This window comes from Astatotilapia calliptera, chromosome 15 (assembly GCF_900246225.1).
Source record: "Astatotilapia calliptera chromosome 15, fAstCal1.2, whole genome shotgun sequence".
In the NCBI taxonomy this organism is placed as follows: Eukaryota; Metazoa; Chordata; class Actinopteri; order Cichliformes; family Cichlidae; genus Astatotilapia; species Astatotilapia calliptera.
The window spans coordinates 20008303-20028852 of NC_039316.1; the positions used below are offsets into that span (position 1 = coordinate 20008303).

Consider the following 20550-nt stretch of genomic DNA (forward strand, 5'->3'; position numbering starts at 1 on the left):
TGTCTCTGATGAGGCTTTAGCAAACACACCCACACACATATATATACATATGTATGTGTGTGTGTGTGTGTGTGTGTGTGTGTATATATATATATATATATATATATATATATATTGCCAATCAAAATTTTCCTTGTTTCTTTGTTGTAGATTCATCTAAAGAAATGGGAAATTCTGATGTGTCTTTGCGACAGCCATGAGTGACACTAGTGCAACAGGTTGCTAGTATGATAATGATAAAATTTCAAACTGGTTCTTTGCTATGTTGTCATCTCTAGAGAGTCATTGTGTTTTAATGAGTCATGGGTTGGTGTTAAGCTTGAAAAAACAGAAACAAAACATTCCTTTTAAATTTGTCAGGTGCGAGGACTGGACTGAGTGCAGAAGCAGGCAATGCCCAAAGAAAAACTTTGAAAGACCTCAGAAATCCTGGAGAAATATTGCTCAAGACCACCTAAAAATAGAGGTAACTCCGTAGAAGGTTATAAAGTTATAAAGAAATGAAGGTTGCTCAAGACTTTTGCACAGTGCACTATATATTGGGGATGATTTTCAGTAAATGCAATCTTTAACTGCATTTAACAGTAAAAAACAATACAGTAAAGAAATTATGTTTTTAAGGCATCTCATGCTGATGCTACCTTCATGAAGTTCTTGAATAAAATTTGCTTTTACTTTGCTATTTCACTTATTCCCTTATAAATGTTTTTAAATATAACAATCCACATTTTCAAATACTGAAAAGACAATTCACAATATATAGAGTGTTATCTGTAGTTTTAAAACGTGTTGTTATTGCTTTAGTCCATAGCTTCATTGTTTTGCTTTACTCTATAGTACATCTATGGCTTACTCTTACTGTACAGTACTCGCTGTACACTTGCCTTTCCAATACTAACACTCAGGATTATAGAGAAAAGTAAACACGGCGACTCAGAAATGTTGGCATATGTGTTTATTCTGGATGTTTTCCGTGTAGAAGCGGTGTTAGTTCATACTGTTTTACCATCATTTCGTTGGCCAATATTGACATTTCTGGTTTGATGGACGCGTTTCCGGCCTAGCATACTTCATACCAGCGACGTGTGAATAGGGGTGGTCCTCAACTGTCAAGAGGGGAAGGCCTTGCTCAGTCTATTTATTTTTTATTTTTTCGCACCCTCCCACACATTTAACGTCGCCATAATTGTGTTTTATTCGTATAGGTGGACGGGCGGTGTTCATTTTAAGCTTTTTGGTGTCGACTGAAACACCGGAACGCCCCCCTACAGTCGTTTGTCGGTCGTAAAGTCCGAACATCCAGCTGATTGCTTTGAGTGCTGTTCAATTATTCCAGTTCAAACTAAGCCGTTTCCTTTGACTTAACGGAAGGCTTTTTGTGGCTGAAGCGAGTTTGCCGACGCGATATTTATTTATTTTTTACCCATGTGTGGACTTTCGGAGGAATTGGACAGCTATCGTTTTGTGTAATTTGAGCGTTGAAGGCTTTTTCTCATTGAACGACCAGGCCCCGGACTCATCCCCAGCCTCGCGTTTCCTTATCGGCTTTTTGTGTGTGCGTGTGTGTGGGTGCGCGCGCGTGTGGGTGCCTGTGTTTGTGTGTGTGTTGGAAGTCATGGGAGACACTAGTGAACGAAGCAAACCTCCGACTCTACCTCCCAGGTGTCCCTGCGGATTTTGGGGGTAAGTGTTAAACCTGATAGAAACCGGATTAAACCCGCTATCTTGAACTGAAAAGTAAATCCGGATGAAATGTGCTAAACGGGTTCAACTAGTCCAAACCCATTGTTGTTGTTCTGTTGTACAGGCCGAGGGTGGGGGGTTGGGAAGTTGGCTAATAAATAACCTCCTAGCTTGAAAACTAGCTTAATTTACCCCCTTTTTAGAGCTCTCACACTCTTTGTCGTCTCCTGTAGTGCCGGTTGTTATTTTCCGACCGTGCTTTACCGTTTTTAGGGCTATTTTTGAAGCCAGGAGATGACGTACCCGACATAGAAAATGATTTATTGCCAGCAGGTTCCTTTTAAACCTGCCCTGTTTTCGTCTACGACTTCAAAGGAAAGCTGGATTTAAATATTTAACACGCTACTTTTCTTAAACCTTAAGATTTAAATGTGTTGTTAAACTTATTTTGTCGTTTATTTTACGCCCCTCTTTACATTCGCTCTTGTCAAGAGGTGGATGTGTGTTGCATACCGGATGTGATTCACTGATCTCGCCTGTGTTACCCCATAGGAAAAATGACTAACCTTTTTAAATGTATTTAGTAGTAACCATAAGAAGTGACTGCTTATTTCTCATTAAACGCATTGATAATTTCTTGTTCCTGTCTTCACTTGCTTTGAGGCAAATATCAATACAGAACATAGTCTTATGAATTGACATTTGATAACCAGCCCATCTTCCCCAGCTGCTTCGTTTTCTGCTGTCCAGAAAGCAAACTGGAGGTGGCAGTAACCCACCTGTCAATGTCAGGTGACATGAATGGCAGCCTTGTGTGATTATGGCCCCAGCCTGCCTCAGCTCAGAATAACACCTGGTCTGGGGGGGTGGGGGGGGGGGGGAATCTGCTGTCTCTCAGCACATGTCCCTAAAAGCCAAGGCTTCGTGAAACGATTTCAAGGTTTTATTCAACTATTTGCAGGATTTTACATCTTACTAAAAATATGGGGTGCAAACCTTCACCTTGTCAGTACTGATGATATTTACATTGTTTAAATTCTTTTTTTTTTTTCTTTCTTTGTTTTTGGTGTCCCTCAGCCCCAAAGAAACAAAAACAAAACAAAAAATATCTGAATAATTAACTAGTGCAAGACTGACTTGGTTCCAGTCGGTTGCACAATATACTGCTTAAGCTACTACAGAGTCTGTAGCACAGCACTACATAGATGATATAAAACTAAATCAATAGACAAATGTAAGCAGACAAAGTAATAAAATATTATGAAATGCGACTATTGATTTAAAAACAAGCAAAAGCAACAATAATACAATTTAAAAAAGGCTAAAAATGTACATGTTAAATCCACAGAAGAAACAGATATTTAATAAAGTGGTTATTAAAACCAATAAGAGGACAGTAAAATGGTTTTTAAAAAGTTAAAGGTAATAAACAGGGGAGTAATAAAATTAAATGAGAGCTGAGAGCAACACTATTCCAGGAAACAACATTTTGGCATTCATTATAAGTCCATAAAACAAATATATAAATAAGGTAAAATGATAATTAAGACCAGGAACTAAACTACCGAAATACAAATACTGCACTTTGATGCAGGTTTGCCAATATTATTCATACCAATGTGTCCTTTAAGATGTCAGCTCATCAGGGTTTAAAGGCATCGGTTAATTTTGGGTCCAAACCTGCACTAACTTGAGCAAATAAAAGTCAAACCACAAGTGATTTCATTGATTACTTCTTTGAGATAAGGCGATGCTATTCAATGGAAATCACCTGTTTGCACAGGTTGGCTCCATGAGTTTATAAAGTCCAGTAGTAAGCTCAGTAAAACATGCTAAGTAACTTCAGTTAATAATAAAAATAAATCATTAATAATGGCATTAAATGAGCTATTATTGGTTGTAACTGCAGACAAACCTATCTCACACTGAGTTTTGATGAGAATACCTTTTGATTAGCAATGATTAACTGCAACCAAGATATGTTACAGCTAAAGTGCAGCCTGGATGACATTAGTTTTAATCATTTCAAACATTGCTTTTAAGTTTCTTTAATTTGTGGATACTTCAGAGTAGCTAATGTACAGGTTGATCACTTCTTATGAGCAACAGGATTTAAGAGGATGAGGTAATCGATTTAAAAATACTTTCTTTGAGTAAAGCCTTGTTCTTGGATTCAAAATGACGGAATAGTTATCAGTCTGTTTGTTTTTTCCTACTCTGCGTGCTGCTATCAGATGAACAAGTTGCGTTTTGAGGACCTAAACAAAATATTTGACTTGGTTGTGGCACCTTTGTGCTGACATAATCAAGCTTTCCCATCTTGTCTCCACCTTGAAGCGTCACCTGGGAGCATAATGAAGTATATTTTGTCTGTAGAAGACTTGTTTTATCCTGTGTGGTTTATGTAGCAAAGAAAAAAGAAGCCATCTTATTTGGAAAATTTCAGGCTTTTAGTGATTTAAGTATTATTAAAGACTAGATGACAATATTAAAATTGTCTCAAAATTGCATTTTGTTTTTGTTTTTTGTTTTTTGTTTGGCTTAGAGCGACTGAATTTGTCTGGTACTATCATTCACCTCTTTGCTTTCAGTATAAACAGTCTGTGCAGGCTTGTCCTTCTGTATTAGTCACCTAGCTCCTGTAGGAACAATGATATGAATACCCCACCAAGTTCCAGCTTGTGTACCATTGAGAGAACTCGGTGTGAACAGAAATGGCTGAGAACAAAGACATTGTGGTGGTATGGACATTGGAGAGAAGCCCAGAAGGTGAGGGAAAGACACACCTGTGGCAAAGGTCTTACCAATTGCCAAGAAAAGATTCAAATGACTAGTTTTAAAACTGTTCATTGTCTTCTGAATGGACTTGCAATGAAAAAACCTTAAGGTCACATCTAGGTCACTTTAAACTCTGTAAGAATGTTTTCTCTGTCTATTCAAATCTTGACTATTCATGGCAAAAGCTTGTAAAATCACTTTTGTGTTTTTGTTGAAAGTTCTTAGTTAGGCTGTTACTATGCAGCCATCAAAAAGATGAAAGGCAAAGAACAAATGCTTTACACTACATTCAGTCATTCACACACACATTCACACACTGGCAATGGCAAGCTACATTGTAGCCACAGCTGCCCTGGGGCGCACTGACAGAGGCGAGGCTGCCGGACACTGGCGTCACTGGGCCCTCTGACCACCACCAGTAGGCAAACATGGGGTTAGTATCTTGCCTAAGGATATTTGAGATCGAACCACTGACCTTCTGATTAGTGGCTGACCTGCTCTGCCACCTGAGCTACAGCCACCCGTGCTGTCAGTCTCAGCCGTTCTTTGAGGCATGCAACAGCAAATGAAGGTTGAAGTTTAGGTTGACAATATATGCACAGTTTGCAAATTCAAATGGGGGTTTGAGCATTGTAACAGCAGGTTACCTATTGTTGAACTTGAACCAAATATTAGTGAATTTGTAGTAGGGCTGCACGATTAATCGTTAGAAAATCGCGATCTCGATTCATACTTATGTGCGATCTCATTTCCAAATGACAACGATTAAAAAAAAAAAAAAAAAAAAGACGACGATTGTACCGCATTTTGATCTGGGACGTAATCTGCATGAAAACAAGCGCTCACTCTTCCTTTTTTGTTGTTTTTATGTTTATTTATTGTTTTTATGTTCAGTCTCAACTGTTACAAAGTTGATGTGCAGTTAATAAGTGCAATAAATATTTATACTGGAAAAGAAAATCGTGAGAGAATCGTGATCTCAATTCTAAGCCAAAAAATCGTGATTCTCATTTTATGCAAAATCGTGCAGCCCTAATTTGTAGCATAGTTTTTTCCCCTTTTTGACTACAGAAAGATCGACTGAAATCTACTCGAGTACGTAAAACCAGATGGGCGTAATTTGCCTTTAAGATGAAATGTTTGTCTCTCTGCTTGCAGCTTGCAGGAAACTAGTAATGCTGAAACAATCAAGGGAGTGACAGAAGATTCATCAGCAACAATAGCTTAACAGTGGGGAAGAATATCCCCTCTTCCAGCCATGTGCTCCTCTTGTGCAGCAACCGTCTGCTTATCAATTTTCTCCCTTTTCTTTCAGTCTTACCTCGAAGCCAAGGCCCAATTTCTAAAATCCTGAGATTAAGCCTTGGAGGAGATTATGAAAGATCATAGATTTAATGAGCTGGATATGACATAATTTTTATCTGAGATGTTGAAAAATTCAGAGTGGTATTATTCTTCCACATTTATGTTCACCTACTCTGCAGTAAATACAGGTATTAACCTGTTGGAGGAAAAGATGTTTATATATAGATGACTCCCATTAAATTCACATTTAGTAATTTGACATTGTTTCTTCTTTTACACATAAAGTTGAACTATAGATGGTTGAAATGTGTGGAAACAAACAGCAGGTCTGCGGAGGTTAAAAACTGACATTATCTCTCTTGTCTTTCCAGGTCCAGTAAAACAATGAACTTATGCTCCAAATGTTTTGCTGGTAAGTCACTTCTAAATGCACAGTATTTGTCTTGTGGGGGGAAATAAACAACACTGGGTTTTCATTTGGATATCATTCAATAGCAAAGGAGGCACAGGACACAAATGGGTCCTGTTACACCTTGGGTACCTGACATCTTTCAGCAGCCAACAACATCCCTCAGTTTACTGAATGTTTGCCAACTGCGTGACTTTTCTCGAAATATAAAAGATTTAAAGTGGTGCTACTTTGCATTCTTGCTTACATGCACGAAAGTAGGAACTCTACTTGGAGAATGAGCCAGACTTCTTTGTCCGTCAGTACAAGCCAGCTGGAAGCTGTACGAAAGAGACAGAACTGATAGCTATTCTGTTGCTTCTGATGTTCACTTTGGTTGTTTTGTCTGTAAATGTGGCCACAGGACACGCGTGGTCTTTCACTCGAATGTTGTGATGTTTTGTCCAATGAAGTTGTGGCTGGCTCAATAAATGGCCTGTATTTGTATAGCGCTTTACTAGTCCCTAAGGACCCCAAAGCGCTTTACACAACCAGTCATCCACCCATTCTCACACACTGGTGATGGCAAGCTACATTGTAGCCCTGGGGCGCACTGACAGAAGCGAGGCTGCCGGACACTGGCGCCACCGGGCCCTCTGACCACCACCAGTAGTCAACGGGTGAAGTGTCTTGCCCAAGGACACAACGACCGAGACTGTCAAAGCCGGGGCTCGAACCGGCAACCTTCCGATTACAAGGTGAACTGCCAACTCTTGAGCCACAATCGCCCAATATGTTCGTTGTCAAAAAAAAAAAAAAAAATTCCTTTGCCCCCACAGCAGGTACTCAAAGCCAATCGCAGTGTTGTTTCTGTGCCTCTCTGGGTTTCAGTTTGTAGTAATGGTTAAAACGATAAATGATTTAAAGTTGCATTGGTGTATAAGGCCTGTTAACTGAAAAGGCTTATTACCTATGTCATTTTTAACATCAGTTGCCTCCAGAGTTTCACCTGTGCTGTTGTTGCTTGACTACAGAGTTAACAGTCTATACTACAGAGATTCAAATCCCCATACCCATGCACGGATGGATGCATTTCAGCACCCCTGGGTGCTCCTGGGTGTGTCTTTGTCTTTGAGAGTTACTTGCAGCTGCTTACTTCTCACATATAAATGGCTGAAACTATTGGATGTTCATTTTCTCTTGGCGTGCAGAGGCATTCTCAGTGACAGCCTGACACACTGCTAGCAGCAGCTTGAGGCTAGGTGTGCCAGCAGATTTCAGTTAGGAATGTCAATAATGCTAAGAAGTCATTCTCAGAAAACGAAAGAACCCATAAAGCGCCTCACTCCAAAATGATGTATTTGCCATTTGGAGGAAAACGGTGAAAGTTAGGAGATAATTGCTTCCATAAAGGATGATGAGATTCCATAAAATCTTCTTAATTTGCTGGGAAGATGGTAGCTGTTCTCTGAGGGCAGATTCGGGAAACAGACTTATCTTTGTCTGTTTCTCTGGTTACTGCATTTACTGTTTTGCTTGGAAGCTTTCTAAAACATAGAAAGTTTCATTTTTCTCCAGCATGATAATTGCACAAGAGAAAAATGCCCAGTTAAAGTTTGAAAATGTCATTGTATGAATTAAGCTGTCCCAATGACTTCTCCAGTCTGGTTCAGGTGGATGAGGGTTGAAGGTGATCCGCAGCCCTGTCGGTGGTCATAGCAACCAGTGAGCATGGTAGCATGGTAGACAGTGAGGACCTAGCATCACAGACAGCAGTAATGCTTAGAATAGACTTGATACACACAAGTATGGAGGCTGAGCAGAAGTGGGTTAGCCCACATGTGGAGGTAAAAGTAAAATCTAGGCTGGCCTCCCACACCTTCCCCTGCGGGGAGAGGGTGGTGGTGGAATAAAGACAAGAACCAGCTCAGGCGTGCAAGGTGATTTTTATCTTTGTCTCACTGAGTCACATTTCACTTGGTAAAGTTAACTGATAGCCACATGGTAATGGAGTTTAGAGATGGTTTGTACTTTCATTCAGGCTGTTTTTTTTTAGTTTTTGGTTTTTTTTAAGGTTAAAGTTCTATTTTATTTTATTTTTATACACACATGGTAGTCATGAAATGATCAGTCGCAGAGAGATGGAGATGGCGCATGCTGCAACCAGTGATTATTTTGATTGTTGGTTAATCTGTGAATATGCAGATTAATCAACCATAAAATAAAACAATATGCAACAATGGTGGAAGCTGCTTATCAAAGATTACCATAGAAGGAAAATAGAGGCATAGATGGCACCAATGTTGAATGCTTTGGAAGGTATTCAGTAAATTATTGCTGATGAAAGAAAGTTTAATATGTTGTTTTTGTTGGGGGTTTTTTTTTTTTTTTAAATGGTGGCAACTATTTGTTACAAATACAGCGTGGCATGTTAAAAAGCCAGAATATTAATTTGAGCACAGTTTTTACAAGATGCCTTTTAATCAGTGCACTGGGCTTCGATTGTTTCAAGTAATCGTGTAATTGACTTTTTGGGATGAAATCATTTCCTAGAGTTTTGTCTGTTTGCTGGTAATTTAATTTAGATGTGTTTCCATCTACAGTGTAAATGCAGATCCTTAAAGCAGCTGACCGTCAGCTGTTATTGACTTTCCTCAAATGTACTGATAAGGAAAGAGTCAGATGATTGCTGAATTCAGTGGACGCTCCATTTTCAAGTCACTGCTAAAAGTTATAGGTGTAATGGGAGGAGAGAGCCATAAACACTGAGGCACTCTGGAACATGATGTTAGGGAAACTCTGCTCACAGTTATATTTACCAAACAGCCGATGCATTATAGTTTGACAGACAGGAAAAACTGGGATACCAAAGGAAATGGTCAGGCAGAAGATAATAACATATGAGAGCTCTGTCAGGGCGGAGGACTAACTCACTGTTTCACCAAATGTTTTCTTTTTTGTCTTTAGGTTGACTTGATGGTTTTAGTTTAAATATGTATCTCCCACATATCGCTGTTAAATTGCCTGATAACTCTTATACACTAATTTCGATGTATTTTTCAGCTACATGAAACCTTTTACAGATGTTATAACGGGAGATCTGGGGTGCACAGTGCCTATACCACACTCCATAAGTCTAGAGTTGTCTGTTTGACACAATGTCCTATCTCCTCTTATTTATTTTTTTTTCCTGTCCCTCCCACTGTTTGTATTTTCCCTGTCCTCTTCTTTTCTCTTCTTCTTTTTTTTTTTTTTTTTTTTACATTCCTGTCTACTCCCTCACTCTCTGTCCTTGACCACAGACGTCCAAAAGAAGCAGCCAGTCGAAGACTGCACCCCCAAGCCCATCCAAAGCACCGGGAGTAGCCAATCGCCAGTTTTCAGTAGCGAGATGAGCAGTAGCAGTAGCCAATCCCTATCATTGTTGCCGCCCTCAAGCTCCGAGCAACTGTCAGCTGAAGAGCCCTTACCTGTGTTTTCCAGCACAAGGGAAGGTAAGCCTGGTCAGCCAATGACTTCACACTCACCCTGTTCTGTTTTTAAAAACTGACTTTCAGGAGAGCAAACTTTCCTAACAATGTGGAAGCAAAAGGTTAATGGTCACAGTAGACTGAAACTTTTGCTCAATTTAACGGTTAAGTCTTTCTCAAAGAATTGATGGATGCAGAGCAAGCTGTTTGTGGCAGTGATGATAGTCTGGACTGACTGTTCTTTTTCTTTGTCAAGCACAGGAAGATGCAGAACATGGCTGACACAGGAGTGCAGCACTGAAACAAAGGAACATAATGAAATATGAAGTTCATTGCAGAGCTCATAAAATCCCTCATGTAGGAATTTTCTCAACTATCGTGGACCTCAAGACTACGTTAAATGTCATTCTTTGTAGATGAAGCAGTATGATGTCTCTGTGGTTTGGAACAGTTTGTGCAGGCATAAATGCTGCTGTGCAGCCTTTTCAGTCTTTAAATAAGTACTGGATGAATCTGTCTGTGGGTTTTGCTTTTAAAACATAGAAAAGGCAACAGTAGTAATTCTCTAGTACAAAGCGGCACATGGTACAAGGAAAACTTCAATCTCGAGTAGAAAACACAGTTCTCTGCAAAAGCCTCTGACTGTTCAGATCTGTATGACCAGATCCTATGCTACATCAACCACAACATTAAAATCACCTGCCTAATGGATGTCAGCTGTTCCCTTCTAGGGGTGACCTGTAGGGACGTTAGCCAGAGCGCTTTGTTTTTGACAGTTGTGGTGATCTATAGATTTTTCTTGATCAGATGCATTTCATGCATGTTTAATCCGATCAGGTCAACACTTTAGGCTCTTCATCATGTTCTTTGAGCAGTTTCTGCTGTGTATCAGAGCTCTTTTCCTTGCTGGGGTAGATTCTGCCGTCACAGAGTATTAGAAGTGGGGAAACTGTACGTACAAGGGTGGAAAGACTATTAATAAAGATCAAGAACCAAGTTTTCCCCAGTAGATTGTTGCATTATAACAGAATAATACGTTTATTCACATCATAGGTTAGTGGATTCAATGTTGTGGATGATTAGTGTGTCTTGGTCTATAGCAGATTGTCAACAATAATTAATATAATCTATTTTGTAAATTGCTACTTTTTAAATCTTTTTTTGGACGCTTTGGGACAGAAACGAGCGTACTCTGAATGCTGTCTGGGCTCCTGCTTAAATATAAGAAAGGGGTTCAAAGTAGAGTTGCTCTTCTGCATCAAAAACGGCTAATTGAGATGTTTTGGGCCTCTGATTAGGATGTCTCCTGGAGGTCTCCTAGGTAAATGGTTTCAGACATACCCAACCAGGAGCAGATTCTCCTGGCAGAGTCGGGACATGTTGAAGTGATTATATCCCTCAGCTGTCTCAGGAACACCTCAGAGAGCTAAAGGCGGTGGCTTGAGACTACTGCTCCTATGACCCAGACTCGCATAAGCAGTAGGGAATATAGATAAATGTTGTTCTTAACACATTTCTAAGTTGTAGAGTTATACTTGCTTTCATCTGGAGTCATGTTTCTTACCATGTGACAAACTTCAGTATTAGTTTTCCTGTTGGTCTCCAATCAAAGTCTCTCCACCAGCACATTAACTAAATTTTTACCCACCTTTCGCTTGACTGAGTTTGCTGGTAACTGTATCTGTCTGCTGTTTGATGCTGAGGTGATGTACAGAATCGTTCCTAAACTCACTATTAAGAGCTTAAAATGCACCTTTCCATATATACATCTTTGTTTTGTATCATTTGTAAAATATTGTTTTGGTTGCTTAAAAATCAAATTTAAAAATCCTTGAAATGTTCATTTCATTTGTTTTGACATTTGATGGCTTTTGAAAAGGTCAAGCTGGTTTGGATGAAGTGAATATATGGCCTGCTGAAAAATGTTAGAACATCTATATAATAATGTAATGACTAATAGTTTAAGTATTGACATTTCAGCTTCAATTTCAAATGATGAAGTTGTTTTTATTTTAAGCATGGTACACAGTACAATCGGTACATGTGGCATTATTTTCTGGTAGGTTTTCTTTCCTCGGAGTGGATGTTAAAGGAAGGAGGTCATTCCACATCGTGTCTCACTCGCCTTTTATTCCTCCACCTGTAGGTGTGTCGTCCACAGAAACAGCCCAAGGCACACTCTGCACGCCCACAAAACGTCCACGAGAATCAGGTACCGCCTCTTCCTCTTGCCTTCTAGCGCCGCACGACCTTTGACATGTTGAGCGCTAAATCTTTAACCCTGGTGTTTGTTTCCAGCCTCGGGCTCGGAGAGCGAGGCCACACCAGAGAAACGACCACGGACAGAAGAGAAAGAAGGGAGTGGCGAAGAGGCCCGCGGGACGCCCAAGCAGAAGAACCGTCGGCGCTGCTATCGCTGCCAAACCAAACTAGAGCTGGTGCAGCAGGAACTGGGATCCTGTCGCTGTGGTCAGTATCATCTTTGAGACGCATGTCACTGTATAAGCAAAGATGGTCATCAAGCTTAAATGCTGTATTTTGGTTTGCCTGTCTTTTTTTCTTTTTTCTTTTTTTTCCCCCCCACTGACTAGGTTCCCCTAATGATGTTTTTTATTGCATAAATAAGCACTGTAAACTCAACAGGGGGGCTGGATAATGACTGAGTTTGGCTTATGGCATCTCTGTCACATGTTTGCATATAAATAATGTGGGAAAACTATAACTATATCAGAATCACTCACATGTACAAATTACAGGTAATGCACATTCATCCTCTTAAAATTGTATAAAGAAAATAGCACAGACCTGCTTTAGAAACGGGGAAGAGGTCTCTTTTCCTATGTTCTTGTTTAACAATAAGCTTGGAAAAGTAAAATTAAATGTGTATTGGGGTCACTTCCTGCCTCACCAGCTTCTCTGTTTGCCTCCCAGGCTACGTTTTCTGCATGCTCCACCGTCTACCCGAGCAACACGACTGTCTGTTCGACCATCTGGGCCGCGGACGTGAGGAGGCCGTCCTCAAGATGGTGAAGCTGGACCGCAAGGTGGGCCGTTCATGCCAGCGCATCGGGGAGGAGTGCTCCTGATTGGCCACAGAGTGAGCAGCCATCCAATAAAACAGGAGCTTACAAAGAGGAGGTGGTGGTAGTGGTGTTGATGGAAGGAGGTCTAGGAGAATTGACAAATGGGGTAATGGGAGGGGGCGGGTGGGAGGGGGGAGAAGAGGAGGAGGGGATGGGGTGTGGTTGTAACATCCTGCATCTGACCCAACGATTCTGGATCTGAGCTTAAGGCCACCCTGTTGAAGTCCTGGTTTCCTGCCTGGAGCGTCTGTTCGGACTCTGCTCAGGGCCAACAGGGGGCCGCCTGGTGGCTGTTCTTCAGAGCTACGTTCAGTATCGCATGTTCTCACACACACAGCCTTAACCCCACCCGTCTTCAGAGGAAGGACACCACAGAGACGGATCCAGTCAGTTGTATGTCATGCACAGTTCTTCTGTGCCTTGCCCCGGTTTTCTCCTCTTTACTCAGTCTTTTTTTTTTTTTTGTTCTTTCTTTTCAGTACAGGAAGTGAACTGCTCTAACGCTCAGCTGAACTGATCCATTTGGATTTTTTTGAATTCTACAGAGTTATTTGTTTTATTTAGATTTTTTCCCCCATTACCTGGTCGCGGATGAGGGGTCTAGCACTATCCCACGGCCACTCCTCAGGTCGTCATCAAGGGGTCGAGGTATCAAACCTGTAACCTCACCTTCCTCTTCTTTTTTTCTTTTTTTTTTTTTTCCCCCTTTCTTCCACCCGTGTTTGGACCCATGCACGGCATCACTAACCAGTTGTACTCATGCATGGTTCTAGCAACAGTGTATTTGTGCAGGTTTTGAGCGTGTCATTTGGTAATGTGATGCAGTCCAAGGACGCTGTGTGGCCGTTACCTTGATTAGCTCTGTTTTTACTGCTTAGCCACGGTGTCGTGGAGGACAATACAGCCGATCCCTGCCTCTGCTCACAGACTGTTGGCAAAAAGGAAAAATACAAATAAATAAATAAATAAATAAATAAAATAGACAAACACACTAAATGGACAAGAGACACTCAGATAAATCCTCTGTGTAGCAGTCCCTCTTCTCCCTTCTCCCTCCCATTTTTCAATTTACTGAGTGGTACTGTTGTTCTTGATACATAAAGGGGAAGACGACTGAATTTTTGTATTCAAATGAAGAGTTCTTCACCAAAATGCCATATATTAATTTAGAAAAACAAATATCTGAACTATAACTGAGTCTCCATAGCTTCCCACTGAGTATTTATATTACTACCTTTTTATTTTGTGGTTTTGTTTTTTTTTTTGTTTTTGTTTTTTTGTAGGTAGGATAAATTGGGGATTTATTTTCAGCTTTGAGATGTCTCTTTGGAATATAATTCTTAAAATATTATTTCCTTACTATTTTTATTTTTTTTAATACTGATTGTCATCCAGAACATCATTTCAGAGAGCGAGATTATTTAGTTTAAATCTGTGATAAATGTCCACCTAAAACATCAAATAAAACTTCTAAAGTAAAAAAGGGCAAATGTTGGATGGTTTTGAAAACTCTGTTTGTCTTTTTGTCAAAGTAGCCAATTGTAAGACTTTAAGAACTGAATACACTGCTTGTGGCATTGTTTGTTTGTTTTCTTACCACAGATTCAAACTGACTCTAGTGTCTAATGAATGTTTTGGCTGCAGAAATATCATGCGAATTCTGAAATTGAGTGGTTTTCCCCTTTCCTCATACGTTTTTCTTTTTTGTCATTGCTTCCAATCCTACTCCTAATCAGCCTACTCAGTCTGACTGCTTGGACTTTGTGCTGTGCATATTGTTCAGTTAAATGTTTCTTCCTCCTTATCTAAAAGGATTGTTCTACCAAAATCAATGTTTAGTTTGTGATGCTGCAGAAGTTGACGTTTTTCATCCTTTTTTTTTTTTTTTTTTTTTTTTTTTTTTTAAGCTCGAGGTGTGAGTGCAACAAAATAAAGACGTTGTGGTTGATTTAAAACAAATTCAGAATCTCCATTTAAAAAAAAAAAATAAATAATAATAATCTGCAGCTTTATCACACGTGTGATGATGACGTGACCGTTTCAGTTTTTCAATTTGGAGAAATAGCAGCAGGTCTCTCTGAATGGCAGGAAAATTAGAAGGTGTCGTCTTTTGCAAAATAACTCCATAAAAGTTGATTTGGGTTGAAAGCCTTTAGAAAAACCACTTAACTATGCTAATCCTCACAAGTCACGGTTTGTTCTGTCCCTCATCACTCCCCACTCCTGCTGTCTTCTCCAGTGAGAACAGTGAAGGATGAAGGGTTTGTTGGCTGATTCTTATTTTACTTTTGAAAAAGTTTTTTTTGTTTTTGTTTTGTTTTGTTGTTTTTTTTTTTTCTTCGAGTGCTAATGAGAAATGGAAAAATCAAATTATCTTTCTGTACCTTTTAAAGGAAAAAATTTATTTAACCTTATATCAGTTTGAGTTACTTACACCCTAGCATAGAGTGACATATTTAGTTAAATGTATAAAAACGCAGGAACATAATTCTGTCCTATCTTCTCATTTTAATTTTATCGTGTTCCATTTTCTGCCGAGGAAAATAAACTGGATTAGAGGATGTGATGTGTCTTTTATTGTTGGATCACTATATGTTGGTAATTATTTTTCTCCACATAAATCACCACTGATATCAGAATCCAAATTAAGAATCAAAAATTCAGTTTTAACTTGGTAATAAATTACAAACACTTACCCTGTTTTGATTTTAAAAAAATATTTTTTAAAAAAAATCTATATCTCACACTACCAGAATGGGAACCACAAAGAGGAAAGCCCCAACCACAAAATACCTGTAGAGGGTCAGGCAAGTCTTGAGTAGTCAGCTGAATGGGAAGTGCAAGATCCAGGTAATCAACACCTACACTGCTGGGATAATAAGCTGGCCAAAGGAGGAGATGGAAGCCACTGACATCAAGACGAGGAAGCTCCTGACCATGTGTGGAGGGTTTCACCCTGAGACAGTACTCCAAGCGAAATGGAGTGTCAGAACCACTGTCTAGGACGGGTGGGCAACTCCTACCCTCGAGTCCCGGTGTCCTACAGGTTTCAGATGTGTCCTTGATCCAACATAGCTGATTCAAATGGTTAAATTACCTCCTCAAAATGTCCTACAGTTCTCCAGAGGCCTGGTAACAAACATATGATTCAGGTGTGTTGACCCAAGGGGATATCTAAAACCTGCAGGACACCGGCCCTCGAGGCCTGGAGTTGCCCAACCCTGGTCTAACATCCATGAGTACATCAGGAAGATGGCCACAACCGACTGAATACCTCAGGTAGCAGAAACCCAAGAAGGACGAAGACCAAGGAGAAGAATGTGTGTGTGTGTGTGTATGTATATATATATGTATGTATGTGTATATATATATATATATATATATACACACACACACACACACACACACACACAGTGGGGCAAAAAAGTATTTAGTCAGCCACCGATTGTGCAAGTTCCCCCACCTAAAATGACAGAGGTCAGTAATTTGCACCAGAGGTACACTTCAACTGTGAGAGACAGAATGTGAAAAAAAAAAAATCCATGAATCCACATGGTAGGATTTGTAAAGAATTTATTCGTAAATCAGGGTGGAAAATAAGTATTTGGTCACCTCAAACAAGGAAAATCTCTGGCTCTCACAGACCTGTAACGTCTTCTGTAAGAAGCTTTTCTGTCCCCCACTCGTTACCTGTATGAATGGCACCTGTTTGTGTATGTATGTATGTATGTATGTATATATATATATTTATGTATATATATATATATATATATATATTCATATTCAAGTTGGTCAAGTTGGTTCATACATTCAAGTTGGTCAGCGCTGATCAAGTGCTGGATTTTGGTTTCATTGAAAACTGACTTTTGCAACACAGAGGAACTACTCCACCGTTTTGAAAATAGAAACTGAGGTCAATGACCATATGAATTCATCCTCAACCTGGATTCACTCACAGACATACACAGATCGTTACCCAGCACAGACACTAGATGGTGCACCAAGACAGTAAAAATCTTTTTCTCCCTCAGGTTCATATCTCATAAGAAGGAACAGTTTTATTTTTGTGCCACATGTTTTATTGATAAATATAGGATGGATTTAAGTGCTCAGTAGTGTTCCTGATAATTTATTGAACTGATATGTGGAATAACTGACAGTTTTATTCTTGTCAACTTGTCTGAAAACAGGAAAAATACAATCTTGCTTCCTCCCTCCTCATGTTCTTCCAGTCTCATCACTCCTATTTCAGCTTTTTCCACTTGTTCTCATTTTCTTTTACTGTTCTTGTTCTTTGCTTCTTCCTTTGTATTTTCCCACGTTTTCTCCCACTCTGTTGCACTTTCTCCTCTCCTCTATCCCTTTGTCCTCTTTTGTTGCTCCCATACATTTGGTAGCTTTTATTTTATTACCAATTCTGCATACTGCACACTCACTGCTGAAGTGGGACACAGCATGGTTAAATATAGCAGTAATGCAATAATAAAATATTTTTACTACACTAATTTTATGGATAGAAAACTACTCAGGACAAGGAGATGTGATAACCCAGTAGGCCTGGATTATATATATATTAAAAAATCTATCTTAATGACTAACAGAGCCCTTGCATGGATATTTATTGAATATTTATCATTTATATTATTCAGTGATTCATTTAAAATGTACTTATTGTAAATTCCTGTGTTAAAAAAGTTAAAAACTATATTGACTTATATTCAAAACCTGTATGTAATCATTTGTGTCATCTATGACATTTAAGAAATATTAGCTGAAGTTGAACTTGGGCCAGGTCGTACTTTTGTGTAATATCAATTTCTACCAAAAGAGGGTGGGGTGAGTCAATAGAGCATTCGGAGCCAAACCCAGTACCTTCACTGTCCCATATCCATTCCAGATCAAATAAACAATTTTCCTGCTTCTTGTGACAGCAATGGACAGCTAATACAGAAAGTATAAATAAGTGAAGCCACCATGGAAGTGATCCAAACCTGCATTCTTTCTAATAACCAGCAGGGGGAGATGCCACTGGTTCCAGAAGGACTCCCAGCTGTATACAAGTCTAAAATGTCTCTTGTCTGCTTTGCTCACTGCAGTAAACACTTTCATAATGAATGTACTGGCTCAATCACCAGTTTCAGGTCAGAATGAATAAAACATAAAGTTCAGTCTATGAATTATGGTCATCATTAGAGTCAGAATGGATGATTATTCAGGGTGTGTGGTGTTCTCAGTTTCACAGTCCATCTCTCTTGTTTCAAAATACCAAGTCTCCTGCTGTGAAAATACTGAATTCAAGGCTTCATAACAAGACATCACTAAACATTAGATAAAGGTCAAAGTGACAAATTCTAGCCTTTGTACTGTCTATGGAAACTAAACTAAGAACTTTTCTCATTTCATAACTGAAACGTCCTCCTGTCAGTGACCCTTGTCTCTTTTGTCCTTCATCCTCCTATCTGTGATTTGTAAACCAATCTCACCGCTTCATGTTTGAAGGATATCGAAAATAATGGCAAGCCTCCTCTGTCCCGGATGACAGAGGAGGCTTGCTAGAGGCATTATCATCAAGGATGGACAGATAGATTCTTTGCAGAAGTATTTTTACGTTCAGTGTATAAAGGACGCATAGACCTTGGTGGGAGAAGGGCTCTTTAAAGAACTTGTCTTTTTTTACTCATAGGTTGTTTCTTTTATTTAAGTTCATCAAACTTACTGCACTTACCTTCACTGTTTCAGGGTGCTATTAAAAATAGGCATGACGTCTTACAACATTACAGCATGTAATGAATTTAATTAAAAGTGGCCATAACTTCTGAGATCATAAAACACAGCAGTAGTTGGACTATAACAAAAACATTCATAAACAATGTGTGATGCTGTGTTGTTGAACGTCATATTTAATTGGCATTGGTCAGAGGGAAGGATTCTCATTTTGATGAATGCATCAGTCCTCATGCCACTTCCTCATATCCTTGTTGCCAGTTTGGGAAATTTTAGTGTAATGGTTTACACATTTTACCTAACAAGCAAAAAAAAAAGTCCCTCCAGTTTTTGAATCATTGCGAGAATAACAATTGTCACCGCAGTATAAGGAGAAATAATCAGTAATGGAATAGATTTGGGGGAATGTACAACAAAGTAGAAAAACTTGAGGGACAAATATGTATACACCCGATAAAATCCAACCACGCCAACATTTTATTTTTCTATCAGCTGGTACCACATACAAAACACCGGGGCACAAACACACGGAAATGACCGTATAACGCAAGTATAAATTCTAGCAACAATGTCGGCCACTTACATAAGTTACATGTCAGACTCTAAAAAGATTAACTGAAGAAGTCTAAATCAGGCATTTGGGATTAGTTGAAAGCAGCTTCATAAACGTGGTAAGACTCTGCCCCCTGATGGTGAAGGTTTTAATTACATTCTGTCAAGGTTAATTACAAAAAGTACCTTTAAGCAGTACTTCATATTAGTTTCCTATTCTTCACACTTTTCAGAAACTGCAACTAACTTATTTTAATTTATGATAATCTGCCAGTTTTCCACATTGGTTATTATCGATAAACTCAAACTTGGATAACTTGGCTGAGCAGAAACTGCAAAATCCAAAAGTATGCAACAGATAAACAATAATCTATCAGAGCAAGGAAACAAGTAAATGCATGCCTACATCTTTCCCCAGTCAATGCCTGTCATGCTGACCTAACTGATCATTCTCCCTTTGTTTTCTCTCAGTTTTCTTCTCTCTTCTTCCTCCTTGTTATTTTGTTTCGGGCTCCTCCTTAGTGGAGTAGTTGCGGGTGTCGCCAGGTGGAGCTCCATGCTCTCCCAGTCAAACCTTCAGGAGGGTCCAGGACTCCCTCAGCGAAACACACACACACACACACACACACACACACACACACACACACACACACACACACACACACACACACACAATAACATGCTCGCGCACACCAGCGCACGCGCTTACGGCTGTCAGGCGTGTCAGAGAAGCGCTCGCGCTTCTGTGAGTTGAAGGAGCGAGAGTGAGGGCGAGCGAGCGTGTAGTCGGTGCTTTACAGTGAGCGGGACCAGGCACGCTGCTGCCGTGTCAGTGAGTGGAGGCTGGCTCCGAGTCCGCTTCTTTCACTTCTTTTCTCGCTTCTGTGAAATGGACTTCTGACAGCAGCCGGGCTGCGGGCGCCGCCGGTTCCTCCTGACCGGAAAATGAAGCGACTCTGTCGGAGGCTGGCGGTGGCCGTGGCGGTGCTGGTGTGGCTGGGAGCGCTGGTTTACCTGCTGGTGTTGAGCCGGAGGAGGTTGCCGGAGCTCAGTCCAGGAGCGGTAGCAGGGGGAGGCGGAGTAGCAGGAGAGACAACCTACAACCAGGTGAAGTAAAAATATGACCTGCTGTGTACGCGTGGCGGACTTAAGCGGGACGTCTGCGGAGCTCGGGGCAGTCGCACTAGTTTTAGCAGCATCATGAACCCAAATCCCGAGTGAAGGAGTTTCTGAAACAGACATGGAAACGGAAAAAAAAGTTGTAAAGAATTGCTCCAATATGAGAAAGTCCTTTTTGACATTAATCTTAAGTAAAGCAACCAAATTGTCAGAAAAAAAAGTCTAGTGAAGTTTAATGATGGGGGGAAAGTGTTTACTCTTTGTAATTACCTCCGGTGGACCTAAACATCACTAATGAGCTCTTTCAATCGTTGCACTTTCTCTTAATGTATTGGTGAATTCTTGACCTGTAAAATACTTTGGCCATGCAGTGGACTAAAAACAAGACTAAAACATCTCAAAGGTGAGATGAGAGCAAATGCCACCAAAGATCCCAACTTTCTTCTGA

The 20550-nt window shown here is 39.9% G+C and overlaps 2 protein-coding genes across 3 annotated transcripts in view; both read left to right on the forward strand.

Moving 5' to 3' along the window:
* The first annotated feature begins 1104 nt into the window (after nt 1-1104).
* zfand3 (zinc finger, AN1-type domain 3) lies at nt 1105-12758 on the forward strand. The gene is made up of 6 exons (XM_026194825.1): nt 1105-1683; nt 6138-6178; nt 9457-9648; nt 11771-11836; nt 11923-12093; nt 12556-12758. Exons 1-6 carry the CDS (start codon nt 1616-1618, stop codon nt 12708-12710), a joined length of 693 nt encoding a protein of 230 aa, XP_026050610.1. The 5' UTR covers nt 1105-1615; the 3' UTR covers nt 12711-12758.
* A 6906-nt stretch (nt 12759-19664) lies between these two features.
* Nucleotides 19665-20550, forward strand: part of galnt14 (UDP-N-acetyl-alpha-D-galactosamine:polypeptide N-acetylgalactosaminyltransferase 14 (GalNAc-T14)) — a 241706-nt gene continuing 240820 nt past the window's right edge. The window contains exon 1 of one of the 2 annotated variants that reach the window (XM_026142693.1): nt 19665-20090. In XM_026142693.1, the coding sequence (XP_025998478.1) occupies nt 19929-20090 (162 nt within the window). In that variant the 5' untranslated portion in view covers nt 19665-19928. The remainder of the gene's footprint in view (nt 20091-20550) is intronic. The other variant, XM_026142694.1, reaches the window with a different exon arrangement.